Here is an 18,395-nt window from a genome sequence, read left to right on the forward strand (position 1 = left end):
GGTACGGAGGGAACATGAGCTATAAGGCAGGCTAGAGTCAAGACCTACGTGAATAATGAAGATCAGGACCTGCAGGGGGTCAAACTACAGGCACACAGGAAGAGCAAATACCAGAAGGCAGAGCAAACATATGGCAAAAGTTCAGGCTAGTTGTTCTTAACCTTTGGGGATCATGTATCCTGCTGAGGATCCCATAAATGTTCCCAGAAAAAGAAAGTTCATGGACAAATCCATGCAGAATTTTGTTGCATTGAAAAGTACTTTGCTCCACCTAAAACTAATATCAAAAACAGAAAATCTTTTTAAAATGCTCTTACTTTCTAGATGTTCATGAAAAAATTAATGGCCATTTCATGGATCATCTTAAATGAAATCTACATAGTAGAAAATTAATATTATGCACACTAGTCCTGAAAGAAGAGGCAGGTCCAACTATTTGGCACAAACTAGAAGTTGACATTGCAATTGGTCTTGGATGTGGCTATGTGCCCATATGTTTGGTATTCAACAGATGCCCACTTTTTGTTTTGAGGGTAACAATTACTGGCAATTATAGAAAACATATGCAACTATCATATCCGGTGGCTGCAATTGGAACTCTACTAGTTTGCTTTCTTAGATGAGGATAGACTTAATTCAGGGAGCATGAGATTTATTCTAAACTCTTCAGGCTCCATTAGTGTTCCATAATGCTTACGTCCTTAAGTTGCTTTATGATATTTGCAGTGCAGAGGCTGTCAACCTTAGGTTAGTGTGTGTGGAAGTAAATCTCTCCACATTTCTGACTACAGAAAGAATAATAAGGTGTCATTTTATAGTCATAGAAATGGCTAGAAATTGGACAGTTTTCAAACTGGTTATACCAAAACCTTCTGTTTCTATGTAGCAGCTTTGCTGGAAAAGCTAGAAGCTTTTAGTAATGTATGTAATTATTACCGTGGGGCTATCTCATTTATATGGCTGAAAACATCTTTTCCACCAAGAAAACCAAACTGTGAATAAATTCTCCTTATCTAATATATCTAAGAGTATGTTTTCTTTTTCTTTTCTCCCAACAAGTGAATCTTCTACCCCTTTTCCTTTGGAAAGTCAGTAAACGTCTACAGAGTTGAAAAGAACCTCAAGTTCAGCTCCTCTGGTTATAATTTTTTTCACTGAACTTCTAGAAGAGGTGAAGAGGATGATTCAAGTTCAAATTATGATGAAATTGATGATTTTATAGGAGTGTATAAAATTATTTCAGAATTTTTGGCGGAATCTGTGGGGGCATAATTTAAGATGATTGAAGTTCATCTCTTACAAATTAATTGCATTTAGAGGTAGGATGGATCCTTCATCTATAGCAAGAGTATCAAGCGCTATCTTCTACTTTGTTTTTCGTAGTAAAGAACATTTTCAACATTTAAAATCTATCAATGGCATTTAAAATGTATAAAGGATACATGTGTATAATAGGGGAAAATGGGAAGCAGGAAGCACCAAGAAATCCTCATATTTGTATCCAATGGCATGGAATGGAAATGACAAAGCTGCCAAATCCACCACAATCGTCTTCAAACTAGTAGAAAAAAATGTGTCTCTGGAGTAGGTTACACATGTGATAGAGACACTTCCTTTCCCTTTTTCATCTTCAGTCCAAAACACAAATCAGATTAACCATTTCCAGTGCACACAGCTTCACCATGATCTGTAGAATCATGTGTGGCTTCTTTTGCTTGGTGCAACAGATGAGAATATGAAGGAAGTTTCAAGGTATCTCTTTTTGTTTTTGTTTAGGCTCATATTTGCAGAGCTATCGACTTTTAGATTAAGCTTCCTTCTCAGAAATGTGATTCATTCTGATCTGATGACTTTTGAAGTCAAGGAGTCTGAGGCTCTCTTTTTGCTCTATTGGTTTCACCCTCTTTCAGCAAGACTCTTGTTATATAAGGAACACTGTAACTTTGGGATCTTGTAAACTGAGTAAAACCAAAGAATTTGTAGTCTTCAATGTGTTTGGTTTGTCTACATTTTCCAATTTAAACTAAGCCTTATATAAACAAACATGTATATGAATAATCATAATGAAAGGATGCATAACCTTAATCCTTATCATATAAACATATTTTAGATGGCATAATTAACTAAAGGTAATTGTACATTAATTATCCTAGTCAGTAATATTCTAGACCCCCCATCAGAAAAACTGAGAATAAAAGGATACCTAGGTGACATGTAACATTCCACAGCAATGTTTTTCAAAATGAAAATTACCAGAGTAATAGGAATAAAATTGAAGAATAAAATAGCTTCTTTTATCTGAGCATTGCTATTTATAGATTTCCTAGTGCTAATGCCCATCTTTATAACAGAGTTCAGGGGCACATGTATTTGGAATGAAAGATACAGAGTATCTGAAAATGCAAGCATGAACAATTTGTACTAGGTGTATACCAGCCATTAGTCAGATAAATGTGTGGGAGGAGGTAAACAGGAATATCCGAATGTAATTCCAAAATGCAAAAGATAAAAGAAGGAAGAATAAAGAAGGCTTTTCATTGGCAGACTGTTAAAGGGCAAGTATTTTATTAATGTTCTGCTAATGCTGAGAGAGGTTAATAATGTCTAGATTATATTCTTGTCCCTTAAGTCACCAAGTTTATTGTTAAAATGTTAGCAGCCACAGAAAATATCTTATTGCCAAAGAGGGGAATATTCAAGATTTGACCTAAAATACTGAATCTCAAAATATGGGCACTCAATAATGATTGTGTGAATAGCATAGATTAATGTCATTAGATTTGAAAATTGAAAAATTGGTACCATGTTTCTTTAAACTAGTAGAATGAACAATTAATTGTATATTTTAATTAAAGTGACCAACAATTATAAGAGGTAGACACCGTATCATGTCTCTTTTGGGATAGATGACCAATTTCCCTAGTATTATCTGACTGGTTTTAAATCTTGATTACTTGGTCACGTGTTTATTTTCACTAATGGGTTGAAGTCCTTGTTTAAAGTCCTTTTTAATGGAGAACAGAGGTAGTGTTTTTTAAGGCACATTTTTACAACAGGGGAAAACGATGTTAGAACTAATTTTGAAAACCTAGTTTTGACAACAGGTTTAAATCACTCTTTTTAGAGGAGGATGCTTTCAGAAAGGGTGTTTTTTATGGGGACATTAAGTGGTAATGTGTTGGGTTTGGAAGGTCTTTGAAAAGTGAGGAATAGAGGCATCTATCCTAATTGCATAGATGGCTATGAACTTCCAGCTCAAGGCTAGAATCAAATTACAGGGAGTGCTAAACATGAAACACCTGTTTGCAAAGAATTCTCTGCAAAGGGTCTCTAAGGAAATCAGCCCATTCTCTGAGCTCCTTTCCATCTCTTTCCTATTACTTTCCCTGTTGCTCCCCAACCTACCAACTCTGTAGTTTTGTTTTGAAATCACAGTAAATCCTCTAATAAAGGGGAATCATGTCATGTGAGGGAGATGACTTCCTATGTGGAGGGGGAAACCTGGAATCACTTAGGGAAAAAAAAAAATCCTCCTCTTTGAGAAAGGTGACGATCTTTAGGTCACAGTTTCCATAATGAGCAATGAGTTCAGGTGGGGTTCAGAGAGCGGACTTAACGACTTGCTCTTTCGGAAAAATTATTGTTTTTCTTTTGAATTAAATATGAATGCCGTGCTTGAAACACATTTTCATTTGTGATAAATGTGCCATATATTGCATTGCTTCTCAGTGATGTGTTCACCCTCTCTTCCCAGAATGGGCCAAGAAACGAGACTTCCATTCTCCATCTGACTATACAAGTTTAATTATTTTCAAGCATTTGCAATGAGAGTGGTGTTTGCCCTTTCTATTCTATTAGAATAGAAATCTATTTTTTGTATTCTAAAGACTTCTGTAAATATTTTGTCAAATAGAATGAGTTAGGTGAGAATAACATTAAATGATTAAATATAGATTCAGAACAGCAAGAGAAAAGAGTTCTTATCTAGAAACATGTAATTATATATTTCCTCTGCTGAGCAGGAGACTGACATTTTAAGCATCTACTGTTTGACAGCTGTGGTCAGACATCTCTACAGGGTTGAGCCTGCTCATTAGTGCCACATTAACCTTCACTTTGCCTCAGGCCATTAACTAGCAAACTGCACATTTGACCTTTGTTCTACAGATATTTTCAAACAGTATGCTAGGCATTGCTTTTAATTTGGATTCTGTATTCTGTGTGGACTGACTTTAGGGGTAAGAAAAAAAATCAATATATGTCATTAAGTAGAGAAACATGTGATCTGAGACATTCCAGAAAGAAAATCTCCATTTGAAAATGAGATTCTTGATTTGCGTTTCTCTGATGGCCAGTGATGACGAGCATTTTTTCATGTGTCTGTTGGCTGTATGCATGTCTTCTTTTGAGAAATGTCTGTTCATATCCTTTGCCCACTTTTTGATGAGGTTGTTTGTTTTTTTCTTGTAAATTTGTTTGAGTTCTTTGTAGGTTCTGGATATTAGCCCTTTGTCAGATGAGTAGATTGCAAAAATTTTCTCCCATTCTGTAGGTTGCCTATTCACTCTGATGGTAGTTTCTTTTGCTGTGCAGAAGCTCTTTAGTTTAATTAGATCCCATTTGTCAATTTTGGCTTTTGTTGCCGTTGCTTTTGGTGTTTTAGACATGAAGTCCTTGCCCATGCCTATGTCCTGAATGGTATTACCTAGGTTTTCTTCTAGGGTTTTTATGGTATTAGGTCTAACATTTAAGTCTCTAATCCATCTTGAATTAATTTTCATATAAGGAGTAAGGAAAGGATCCAGTTTCAGCTTTCTACTTATGGCTAGCCAGTTTTCCCAGTGCCATTTATTAAATAGGGAATCCTTTCCCCATTTCTTGTTTTTCTCAGGTTTGTCAAAGATCAGATAGCTGTAGATGTATGGCATTATTTCTGAGGACTCTGTTCTGTTCCATTGGTCTATATCTCTGTTTTGGTACCAGTACCATGCTGTTTTGGTTACCATAACCTTGTAGTATAGTTTGAAGTCAGGTAGCATGATCCCTCCAGCTTTGTACTTTTGACTTAGGATTGTCTTGGCAATGTGGGCTCTTTTTTGGTTCCATATGAAGTTTAAAGCAGTTTTTTCCAATTCTGTGAAGAAAGTCATTGGTAGCTTGATGGGGATGGCATTTCACAGCCATTAGAATGGCAATCATTAAAAAGTAAGGAAACAACAGGTGCTGGAGAGGATGTGGAGAAATAGGAACACTTTTACACTGTTGGTGGCATTGTAAACTAGTTCAACCATTGTGGAAAACAGTATGGCAATTCCTCAAGGATCTAGAACTAGAAATACCATATGACCCAGCCATCCCATTACTGGGTATATACCCAAAGGAATATAAATCTGGCTGCTAAAAGACACATGTACAAGTATGTTTATTGTGGCACTATTCACAGTAGCAAAGACTTGGAATCAACCTAAATGTCCATCAGTGACAGACTGGATTAAGAAAATGTGGCACATATACACCATGGAATACTATGCAGCCATAAAAAAGGATGAGTTTGTGTCCTTTGTAGGGACATGGATGCAGCTGGAAACCATCATTCTCAGCAAACTATCGCAAGAACAGAAAACCAAACACGGCATGTTCTCACTCATAGGTGGGAATTGAACAATGAGATCACTTGGACTCGGGAAGGGGAACATCACACACCGGGGCCTATTATGGGGAGGAGGGAGAGGGGAGGGATGGCATTGGGAGTTATACCTGATGTAAATAACGAGTTGATGGGTGCTGACGAGTTGATGGGTGCAGCACACCAACATGGCACAGCTATACATATGTAACAAACCTGCACATTGTGCGCATGTACCCTAGAACTTAAAGTATAATAATAAAATAAAAAAAAGAAAATAAGATTCTTCTTGGATACTTTTCTAGATAATTAGCTTTGGTCACAATTAGAAATAGTCTCTTCTGTGTTGGATTCAATGGAAAAAAAGAGGAGTGCAATATGTGACAATTTATAAATGTTTAAAATGAAACAAGTTCCTATGAGATGAGGACATAGGATTGAGAGGTATGCCTTTTGAACTTAGTTTTGTTTCTAGCAAGGTCTGATTAAATGAAATGCAAGGTCAAATGTAGATTAGAGCCATGGGCCTTAAGGCAAACAGCTTCCTAAAAGATCAACAAAGTTTGAAACTATGTCAGCCTTATAAATTAAAATGTAAATTTCCTTAGTGAAATATTTTCAAAAGACTATGCTAATATTGCTATATCCAGTTTATGGAATATTATACAGTTAATTAAAAATAAGACTCTATTTATTAACCTGAAAGGGGTTCATCATATACTGTCATGTGAGAAAGATTCCATTTCATATATGTGTATAGCTTGGCACAGATTTTGCGAAACCAAACCATCTCTATATCCCTCTCTATCTTTCTATGTCGGTCTGTCTGCCTCTCTGTCTGTCTTTAGCTGCTTATTAGTTTGCACGTAGCAAAAGCTGAAGAATAAGATAAACACCAAGCTGTTATATTGGTTACCTCAGGTGAGAGGGTTGGAAAGACTGTGGAAGGACAGAAATTAACTGGTTAGTCATGCACCTTTTTATTATTTTATACCTTACTAAAAGATATATTACTTTTATAATTAAACATGAATAAAGTCAACTACAATAGTATAGCCAGTTGGAGGTGTTACTCAATTTAATAGTAGTAACTGGCATTCCTTTGTCAACAGATTCAGAAACGACTGCTGCAGGGTGGGTTGCATTCCCCTTTATTTGTATTTTTTACCATGTGATATATCAGGGACCTTTGTGGCACTGTTGGCCTCAACGGCATGGGAAACAATGAAGCAATAACTATGCTAGTCCATGTTTCTCCCCTGCCTTCAGTAAGCTCAGGGCAAATAAGGCTGCAGGCTATGAATGAGCAATTGTGCTACAGCCTTCTTCTACTTTACTGTGCTAGCACAGTGTACAAAGCTGGGCATTAGCCAGTGATTAGAATTTACCCCACTGCGTGCTTCCTGCTCCAAACATTTTAGACTGGTCAAAACTTATAGGTAACTCCTGTCTGAACATATTGCATTCTCAGTGTAGTTTTTTTGTCAAGAAGAAGCAATGTATCTGGTTTTTTTTGTTTTTTTGTTTTTTTTGGTTTTTTTTTCTAATCTAACAATCTACTAATGAGTGTGTTTTTAAAATGTGATAATTTCCATAAATGTTTGGAAACAGGTGGAAATACTCTTCTATCTAAAGATGTATTCAACTTTGATTAATCAAATATCCACTGGCAGCCAGTTATTGCTAAGTAATGAGATTTTCAGTTAATTGATGAAACAAGATGTTGAAGTCTGTATCAACTAAATGCCTAACTGATAACTTAGTGACTTTTCATGAGTCTTTTTATTTTTCTCTTTTCACTTTTGTTATTTATAAGAGGGTTGGACTACATCACTGGTTCTCAAACCTGGCTGCACATTAGGATCCTTTAGGAAGCTTGCAAGAAACCCAAATGCTCGGTTCTCATCCTGGACCAATAAATCTGATGGTTTGAGGGAGAACTCCAGGTGTACAGTTTAAAATGTGTCCTTGGTAATGACAATGTATAGATAGGACAGAGAGCTGTTGGAACAGATGATCTCTAAGGCTCCTTCTATCTCTGTCTTCATAACGCAGCATATCTGTGATGTATTAATTATGATAGCTATCTTACACAGCAGTGCAACTAAATATTAATGTGTCACTACGTATTAATTTTAACATTACATATAAATAGGAGCTGTCTTGAGCTTCTTTAGTAGAGTTTGGCTCAGTTGTTGTACTACCTTAGAGATTCCTTCTATTTTTTAATGGAACACACCAGAAAGGTCTCTCTGATATTTTGCCAGAATCTAGGAATAGGTCCCCTAATTTAAAGTTTCCTGATTTAAAGTTTCCCAAGCCACCTGTGCACTTAAACAACTTTAAATTATCACTAGCATTGTGTAAAAACATATTTCTTGTAGGAGCTTCTAATTCTAGAAGTTGTTAAAAACTAAGACTTCATCTGGGGCTAATTCAAAAAGAATTTGTTAAGTGCCTGTTGGATACCAAACTATGGTCCAAATCCTGAGAACATGAGGAAGACACGACTTTTGTCTTTAGGAAACACATTCACTAATTGGGAAGGTAGATTGGCATACAAGGGAATTCTAATACTAGAGAGCAAGGGCTATAATACAACCATAGACAGGTGATAGATGAGAAATGAGGATGAACCCATTGCTACACCAGTTGGTCAGGGAAGGAGTTGAAGAGGAGGTGAAGTTTAAGCAGGATCTTGAAGGATGGGTAGAAAGTTGAGAGCACAGTAGAAGAGAAGACAGTTCTGGGTGGAGGAAACTGGATGTGCTAAGCCTGGAATCTTGTTCAGTAAATATTGAGTTGTTTTATGCAATGTGTGTATAGGTGTGTGGGCTTTGGCTGGTGTGTGTGAATAGAGAGAAGGGGGACTGTGATGGGATGAGGTTTAGGGTAAAGGGTCGAGAGCTCTTATGCCATGGCAAGACATTTTATTGTTTCTTATTTTTTAAATTTTTAATAGATATAGTGGGTAAAAGTGCAGTTGTATTACATGGATATGTTGTGTAGCCATGAAGTCTGTGCTTTTAGCATAACCATCATCCAAATAATGCACATTGTAACCATTTTGCATACCTCACCCCACTTCCACCTCCCGCTTTCCTGAGTCTCCAGTGTCTATTATTCCACTCTCTAAGTCCATGAGTACCCATTGTTTAGCTCCCACCTGTGAGAACATGTGATATTTGACTTTCTGTTTCTGATTAATTTCACTTAACATGATGTCCTCCAGTTCCATCAGTGTTGCTGTAAAAGACATGATTTCATTCATTTTTATGGCTGAGTAGTATTCCAGTGTGTATAATATATACCACATTTTATCCAGTCTCCTATTGATGGACACTTAGGTTGATTCCGTGTCTTTGTTTTTGTGAGTAGTGCTGTGAGAAACATATGAGTACAGGTCTCTTTTTGATAAATGATTTATTTTCCTTTGGGTAAATACCAAATAGTGGAATTGCTGGGATAGTGGAATTTCCAAATAACAAATAGTTGAATTTCCTTTGGGAAATACCCAATAACGGGATTGCTGGATCAAATAGTAGTTCTATTTTTAGTTCTTTCAGAAATTTCCATACCATTTTCTATAGAGGCTGATTTAATTTATATTTCTACCAACAGTGTATAAGTGTTCCCTTTTCTCCACATCTTTGCCAGCATCTGTTATTGTTTGATTTTTTAATAAAGACATTTTGTATGAATGAGTTAGTGTTTTAAAAGCAGGGAAGTGGTATTTTTTGGAGACAGAGTCTTGCTGATCTGTTGCCCAGGCTGGAGTGCAGTGGCACAATCTCAGCTCACTACAACCTCTGCCTCCTGGATTCAAGCAATTCTCCTGCCTCAGCCTCCTGAGTAGCGGGGATCACAGGCATGCACCACCACACCCGGCTAATTTTTGTATTTTTAGTAGAAACGGGGTTTCACCATGTTGGCCAGACTGATTTCAAACTCCTGACCCCAATTGATTCCGTCCACCTCAGTCTCCCAAAGTGCTGGGATTGCAGGAGTGACCCACCATGCCTGACCTGTATGGCTCATTTCTAATGATTCTGCATTCAACTTGGAAAATGGCAGCAAAGGCAACAAATGCCACACTGTTACAAGCCCAAATTAGAAATGATCCATTTTTATTGGTCCAGACATAGAGGCTTTGAATAAATATTCAGATGAGGAACATTTTTCTGTTTTCTTTTCAATATGGTCAAACTGTTACTCTTTTTTTTTTTTTTTTTTTTTTTTGAGACGGAGTCTCGCTCTGTCGCCCAGGCTGGAGTGCAATGGCCCGATCTCAGCTCACTGCAAGCTCCGCCTCCTGGGTTCACGCCATTCTCCTGCCTCAGCCTCCCGAGTAGCTGGGACTACAGGCGCCCGCCACCTCGCCCGGCTAGTTTTTTGTATTGTTTTTAGTAGAGATGAGGTTTCACCGGGTTAGCCAGGATGGTCTCGATCTCCTGACCTCGTGATCCGCCCGTCTCGGCCTCCCAAAGTGCTGGGATTACAGGCTTGAGCCACGGCGCCCAGCCCAAACTGTTACTCTTAATAATTATATGTCATTTCTGTGTACTAGAGATAGTTCAAGCACAAGATGAGCAACTGACATATGAAACACAGTCCCTGAAGGATAATTCGATGGGACTGTTAACATCTCCCTGCGTTTATTATGATCCTAATTTTAACGGGAAATAGTCTTATAACTGTAGAGAAATAATTGCACGGATGCAGTCACTCTCCCAGCAGCTTAAATTTATAATCTTTCTAATAATATAATATTTTGTTCCTTGAAATATTTCATGTAAAACTGGAAAAGTAGTCATGTATTAGCTTGAGCATTGAGCTGGCAACTGAGATATGAATTCTGATAATAGGGCCACCATTAATTTGCCCTGTGGTACCAGGTAAGTTTTTTTTTTTTTTTTTTTTTTTTTTTTTTTTGAGATAGAGTTTTGCTCTTGTTGCCCAGGCTGGAGTGCAGTGGCACGAACTTGGCTTACCACAACCTCCGCCTCCTGGGTTCAAGCAATTCTCCTGCCTCAGCCTCCTGAGTAGCTGGGATTACAGGCATGTGCCACCATGTCCAGCTAATTTTGTATTTTTAGTAGAGATGGAGTTTCTCCATGCTGGTCAGGCTGGTCTCGAACTCCCGACCTCAGGTGATCCACCCACCTGGCCTCCCAAAGTGCTGGGATTACAGGCGTGAATCACTGCGCCTGGCCTGTAAGTCTTTTTGACCCGTTCACTATTCCTACTGGTGTTTCAATCCCCTCCTTTACCACCATGTCAATTATTTTTGTTTAATATACCTACTGAAGATCCCTAGTTCTGTTATCCCTACTTTCAGTGATAAATATCACTGAAAGTAATATTTATCAGTGCAACTGCATTTTGCAACACTGCTCTTAATTTCTGCCACCTAAACCCTGCCAAACACAGACCATAGTGTTCCAAAGTAGGATCTGCCCCTCAAATTTCTGTCTTTACAAACCAAAACCCATCTTAATATTAACACAGACTTCCTTTCCTTATTTTAGCCTCAGAAAATTCAAAGCTAACCACTCTGTTTTCAGTAGCCCTTCCTCTCTCTCTTTTGCAGAATTTCTGATTAATGAATTATTAATTTTCTTTTCCTATCGTTGTATCAACCGAGAGACTAAGTTATGATGCGATAGAAAACTACACCAACATACCATCGGTTTAGAACAATAACATTGCGTTTCTGTTTAGAACCTGTGCCATTTCAGATCAGCAGCCATCACTGCTTAAGTTGCCTGGGGTTTAGGATGCAGAATGACAGAGCAGTCTTCCTCTGAAACATTGCCAGTCATCGTGCCAGAGGGAAACGGAAGCTGGCAAAGCCTCGTTAGTTCTTAAAGCTTCAGCCTCGAAGGAGCATACATAAATTCTGACTATATTTATTCAAACCCCAAACAAGTCCCATGACCAAAACCAACTTCCAAGCTCCTGTGTGCCCAGAAAGTAGATAATTAGAATATCCAGAAACAAGCTAATTACCACAAACCCTTATCTCCTTCTTTTTATACCTGAATATTTTCAACTGTCTTCCCCATTGAAATGACCATGCACACAAACAAATCTTTAATTTTTCTTTTTTGGAATCTCCACTTATGGTTTCGCATGCTCTTTGTAATACTCGCTGTATAGCAAATGTGAAGTTCATTACTTTATGTCAAGTGCTTTAATTCCTATATGAGTTTGCTAGGGCTGTCATAACAAAATACCACAGACTGGGTGGCTTCAACAACACAAATGAATTTCCTCAATAGCTCTGGGGTTGAAAGGTTCAAGATAAAGGTGTAGGCAGGTTTGGTTTCTGCAGAGGCTTCTCTCCTTGGCTTGCAGATGGCTGCCTTCACCCTGTGTTTTCATGTGGCCTTTTCTCTGTGCCTGTGTGTCCCTGGTATCTCTTCCTCTTCTTATAAGGACACCGGTCATATTGGATTAGCACCTACCCATATGAACTCATTTAATTATAATTCTTTTTTTAATTTTTAAAATTTTATTTTATGTATGTATGTATGCATGCATGTATGTATGTATGCATGCATGTATGTATGTATGTATGTATAGACATTGTCTCACTATGTTGTCCAGGCTGGTCTTTACCTCCTAGGCTGAAGCAATCCTCCTGCCTCAGCCTCTCAAAGTGCTGGGATTATAGGCATGAGCCACCACACCTGGCCCCTGATTATTTCTTTAAAGGCCCTGTTTCCAAATACAGTTAGGATTTCAACATATGAATGTTTTTGTGGTGGTGACAGGAGGTGATACAATTTAGTACATAATAATTATGGTCACCACATATGAAGGACACTTTCAGGATTTTATTTAATCCCTCAAAATGGCATTTTATACTGTGAAGAATATAACTTCAAATTCACTCATTCTTTAGTTTTCATAGTGCTTTAACTTTGAAGTTTTCTTCCTTTGCTCTTTCCACTTTCAGCTCTTTTTGGCTTTGTATTACTGCATATTACTTTCCTGAAAGATTTTCTCCATGTCTATTATTTTAGTCACTACCTGTATGGGTGGTGGGTCTCACATCACACGTCCAGTCCACTGAGTTCCAAGGCCGCATCTTTAACAGCAGACTTCCATGATATGCATAGTTCTTGAACCAGTAGCATCAACATCACCTGAGTGCTGCTTTGAAGTGTACAGTCTTTTTTTTTTTTTTTTTTGAGACGGAGTCTCGTTCTGTCGCCTAGGCTGGAGTGCAGTGGCACGATATCGGCTCACTGCACGCTCCGCCTGTTGGGTTCACACCATTCTCCTGCCTCAGCCTCCGCGAGTAGCTGGGACTACAGGCGCCCGCCACCACGCCTGGCTTATTTTTTGTATTTTTAGTAGAGATGGGGTTTCACTGTGTTAGCCAGGATGGTCTTGATCTCCTGAACTCATGATCCGCCCATCTCAGCCTCCCAAAGTGCTGGGATTACAGGTGTGAGCCACCGTGCCCCACAGATGTGTACCGTCTTGAGACCTGCCCTGGAACTACTGAATCTAAATCTGCATTTTGGGAAAATCCCCAGATGAGATTTATACCTAGTAAGTTTGAAAGTAGCATTCTGTTTGATTTCTCTATCTAGACATTCCAAAGAAATCTCAGACTGAACATGCTGAGAATGAAACCATTAATTCCTTAGTCTTCACTCATTTATTAATTTGATGACTATTTATTGGGGCTACTGTATGTAACACCACTGCTCTATGATTTATGGCAGGGAACAAAACAAACAACAAAATTTCTGCCTGCCTGAATATTTTATTCCAGACCATGGAGACAGTTAAGAAACAATAAGGCCTGATTAATCTGTATATTACATAAGTGGCTAGAAAGTGATGTGTGCCTTGAAAAGATGAAAATATGGAGCGAGATAAGGATGATCATAAGTATAGTATGGGACCCTGAGAAGGTGAGATTTCCCTTCCTTTATTTCTTATCTCAGCGAATGACATGAGCATCCCTCACATGAGCAGGGGGATAACACAATTAGAAATTGTGTGTGTTATCTTAACATTCTTCCTTTAGCCTGTCAATTCTGGATTCCTAATGTCTTTCAAATCTTTCACTTGTTTTTATGTTCACTGACAGGCTCTTTCTCACATCCTCGGGGTTTCTTCTGCTCAGGTGATAGCCACCTAAGTGACCTCACTGCTTTCTACTCCCAAACTGCTGCCATGATGATGATGACACCTGCTTGCTGGAAAACTTAATGGTTCCAACTTCCTTTTGAATAAAACAGAAACATCTTATGATGAGCAATAAGACTGATGATAAAATGGTTTCTTCTTACCATTTCACCATAATTCATTCCCATAAGCACAGTCCCCACTAATGAAATTGCATACTACCTGTATTTTCTTTCCTCTTACCGTTACTCATCCTGACTTTTTGTTTGGTTTGCTTGTTTGTTTTGCATGGAGCACTGAAATATTACCTTGTTTTGTAAATATCTTCTGATTCATCTGTGCACTAAAATTTGGCTCTATTAACATTGTCTTATCGTTGTAGGCTTTCCCCAAAATGTGTATTCTTAGAAGGCAGGGGCTCTCTTGCTTACCTGTGAATCCTTAGTGCCAATACAAAACTTAGCACTCAATAGTGTTTCTTACTTTTTGACCAATAATTTATAGATGATGGTTCATAGAATGACTGGAAATCTAGGATACAATCTTTTCAGAATAAATATAGGCAATGGTATGACGGTGCGTTTGGGAAACAGAAAGTACCTCACTTTTGTGGGACCCTAAAGTATGGTTTGGGTTGTTGTTGAAATTGAGGTGAGAAGATAACTTGCACGTCTTTCCAAGAAACTTGGATAAAATGCTGTAGAGAAGCTTTTGAAGGACTTTAAGTGAGTAACATAATCTCTGGAATATCAAATTTGAATTTTAGAAAGCTACTGTCATTGAGAATGGGAAGAGATTGGAGGGATATAATCTTAGTATAGTAAGTCCAGAGAAAGATGATAAAGGCTTGGACTAAGGCAATGACAGTATAGTCACGGGAAAGAGGACTGGAAAAGAAAGACGTAAAGCTTTCCCTATGAGGATCTATTGATTTTGAAGGGAGAAATGAACCTGATGCTATCCACCAAGACTGCAGTAGGTGACTTAGGGTCCATAAAAATATATTCAGTTTTACATCATCAATTTAAAAGTCTCAACATTCCATCAATTTGGGCCTGGTCTCTTCATTGCTAGAAGACTCTTTGATTCCAAACAAGTGATCATTTATAGTGAATACAATTTAGGACAGGAGTCACACATCCTGCCATTCATTAAACCCCACCTTTCTAAGAAAGAATTAGTTGGCCTCCTCAATTATGTTTTAGTAGCTGCAACATATAAATTGGTATATGTTCATGCATTCCAATTACTATAGTAGAGATATAGCCATCTTTGAGGGACTTATTTTCTGGCAAAGGAAACTGACTTAAAGTAGTAAATATGATTTAAATACTCAGCAAATACTTATACTAAAAACTTCTGATTTTCTCTATGAGTTTTGATGTTACATATTTGAAAGTAACGTTTATCTTTTTTACAAACCAACTCCAGCAATATTCACAAATAGTTCTTTAAAAACCAATACGTTTGTGTCTAGCCTGGGCAGCATAGCAGGATATCATCTCTAAAACAAAACAAAACAAAAATAATAGGAGAGAGAACTAAAAATTAATGATCTTGAGTAACAGAGGTGACAAAATGAGATTTAATTTTTAAAAAATTAGTACTCCAGCTATAGTTTAGAATCACTCTTCTTCTTTGATCTCATTTTTAAACAAATTATATTTTTAATTTTATTGGGGGATGACATTTCATAATTGCTACATTTAATTGCTTATTCCATGAATTTCTAAAGTTTACTTTCCTTCCAACATTTCCTTCTTCTGTCCCTTCTGGTCTAGAGAGAATCTCCTATGATCAGCCTAGGCCTTTTCATTTCTTTTTCCAAAGCAATTGTTTATGTAAAAAAAAAAAAAAATCATAATGAAGGTCTTTAGGACTTGGCCTTTTGAAATATTAAAACTCAAGTTCTTGGTCCTCCAAAGCCTTGGTTTTAAAACTCAGAAGTTTTTGCTTTCTAAATTAAAACAAAACAAACATGCTCGTTGTTGAATTTTTCCTCCCATAATTGATACGGGGAAGGAAAGTAGTGTGGGAGGAAAAAATCTTAGTCAATATATTAAATATTATTCCTTCCAAAAACTTTTATTTTCATGCTTCTGAAATTTACGTGTCTGGGTTTTGGGTCATATTTAGTAAAGATATTACTTTTTATTCTTAGATACCAAGAAGACCCAGATAGGAAAATAACCTAGTACACTTTTCATCAGAAAGCAATCACTTGGCATGTTGTAAGTCTCTGACATTTTCCACAGGGAAAAGAAAAGTGTTAGTACTCTTATGGTGATGTAAATGACAGCATGTAATGAGGACTTTTAGGGAGGCTAAACAAAGTAATGTCTGTCTGTATGCATCAGTATATCCTATTCCCAACCTCTTGGATGTGGAATTATACAAGATTCATACCCAGTGATTCCTTTTTTTCTAAGAATAAATTAAAATACCAGCTTTTTTCTAAAAAAAGATAATGTATTTTCATCTTGGTGGTTAGAAAAGTATTTAAAATATATGCAAACAAAGAGAGAAAATTGAAAAAATTATATTCTAAACATTATGCATAACAATATAAAATTATATCCTAAACATTATGTACAACAATATATATCATTTTTGATGGCCTTTATTGTGGATGTTTAGTTTTAATTGTTTTCTTTCTTCTTTCATTTAGAGAATTTATCAACAGCCTTCGACTGTACAGGTCATTCTATGGAGGTCTAGCTGATCAGCTTTGTGCTAATGAATTAGCTGCTGCAGATGGACTTCCCTGCTGGAATGGAGAAGATATAGTAAAAAGGTATTTTATGTGGTCTATGAAAACCTACTGGTTACATCAACCTTGCTTTCTTTTTCCAAATCTTAAGGGCATTAATTCAGTCTTAACTTTGTCACACAATTTATAGTCTACATTAAATACTCATCTTTAGTTTGTTAAAAAGCAAAGAAAAGAATATCAAAACCTGATCCTTTTAGGTATCTTAAAGCTATAATAGCATTTTGTGGTATTTTGAAAGTCTTCTCTTTTACCTATCTATGACTTACCCAACAATCCTACTTTTGAATTAAATACCATTTATTTTTTTATCCAGTCTGTCTGTTGTTTACCAAATATTGTATTTCTTTTCAGTTTAAATTCATGAGTATTAGAAAGTGAGGAAATTCAGTGAAATGTGAATACCTATACAAATATTCATTGGTATATGGATATGTGTCCTAACAATGTGTCCATCCTGCAATGTTCTGATAGAAAGAAACAGAGCATGCAAGAAAGAGAGAGACAGAGATTGAGAAAGAGAAAGAGAGAGAGACTATGTACTAGTGGGGGCACATATATATAAAATATATATCTTTTAGAGGCATTGTTCATTTGTATGTTGTCAATTATTCTCAAACTTAGGAGTGAAATTCCATGTTTATTTTTTTTCCTCCCTGTCTAGAATTTCTTTGACAGTTTCTTTTCCTTTATTTCCTCTAACTGATTGTACTTTTGAGCAATCTCTTGAGCTTGAGAAAGTCATAAATTCTCCCTCTGTGGTCAATTAAACTGGTTGGGGAAAAGTCTCTTGATTTGCCAATACTGGTGGTTATTATAGAGGGTAGGATGATGAGGTTTTGTGTTTGGATCTGAATCTGTTAAACTATAAAACAAATATATTTTTATTTATACATTTTACTTTTTGGATTTGAATCCATTAAAAAGTATACTTTGGATTTGAATCTGTTAACATATATTTCTGAGCAGTCTCCAAAATGAAAGACAGGGTGTTAAGCTTTCTGACAGATATGGTTTGGCTGTGTCCTCACCCAAGTCTCATCTTGAATTGTGGTTCTCATAATCCCAGGTGACCTGGGAGGGACGTGGTGGGAGATAGTTTAATCATAGGGATGGTTTCCCCCATCCTGTTCTTGGCATAGTGAGTTAATTCTCCCGAGATCTGATAGTTTTGTAAGGGGCTTCTGCCTTTGCTGTGCACATATACTTCTCTTTGCTGCTGTGATGTGAAGAAGGACATATTCGCTTCCCCTTATGCCATGATTATAAGTTTCCTGAGGCCTCTCGGGAACTGTGAGTTCCTGAACTCATGCTGAACTATGAGTTGATTAAGCTTATTTCCTTTATAAGTTAACCAGTCTCGGGTATTTCTTCATAGCACTATGAAAATGGACTAATACAATGACTTACAAATAAACCTACTCTAATGCAGATACATGGTTTAGTTACCACAAAAGTGATGAGTTCATTTAAAACATTATTTAGCAAATTAACTTTGCTATGATAAACATACTATAATCAATTTTTAATAGAAATTTATATAACAAAGCCATTTATATATTTCTGGGTGATCATTTTCATTATAGTTGAGAGCCACATTCCTGAAATATTAAATGATTATTTTATTAATATCCTGAATATCTGAATATCTCATAGAGTTCATAGAAAAAAATATTGAAGACAAAAACTATTTAAATTTAAATAAAATAATTGGCTGATATGGCCAGTGCTCTTTTTTCATTATGCACCTTGGATGTTGCAATGTAAGAATTTTGCAAATATTTCTTTATTGCTTTTACTGAGAGAAGTGATAGCATTCTTGTACTTTGAGTTCTTAATGTATTCATGTCA

General features: G+C 36.8%; 1 protein-coding gene across 2 annotated transcripts in view; it reads left to right on the top strand.

The window, feature by feature from the left end:
- GPC5 (glypican 5) overlaps window positions 1-18,395 on the top strand; it is a 1,499,214-nt gene that overhangs the window by 350,544 nt on the left and 1,130,275 nt on the right. For both annotated transcript variants that reach the window (XM_017951348.2, XM_031655721.1), the window contains exon 5: window positions 16,443-16,568. In XM_017951348.2, the coding sequence (XP_017806837.1) occupies window positions 16,443-16,568 (126 nt within the window). The remainder of the gene's footprint in view (window positions 1-16,442; window positions 16,569-18,395) is intronic.

Source organism: Papio anubis, chromosome 15 (genome assembly GCF_008728515.1).
Source record: "Papio anubis isolate 15944 chromosome 15, Panubis1.0, whole genome shotgun sequence".
NCBI lineage: Eukaryota > Metazoa > Chordata > Mammalia > Primates > Cercopithecidae > Papio > Papio anubis.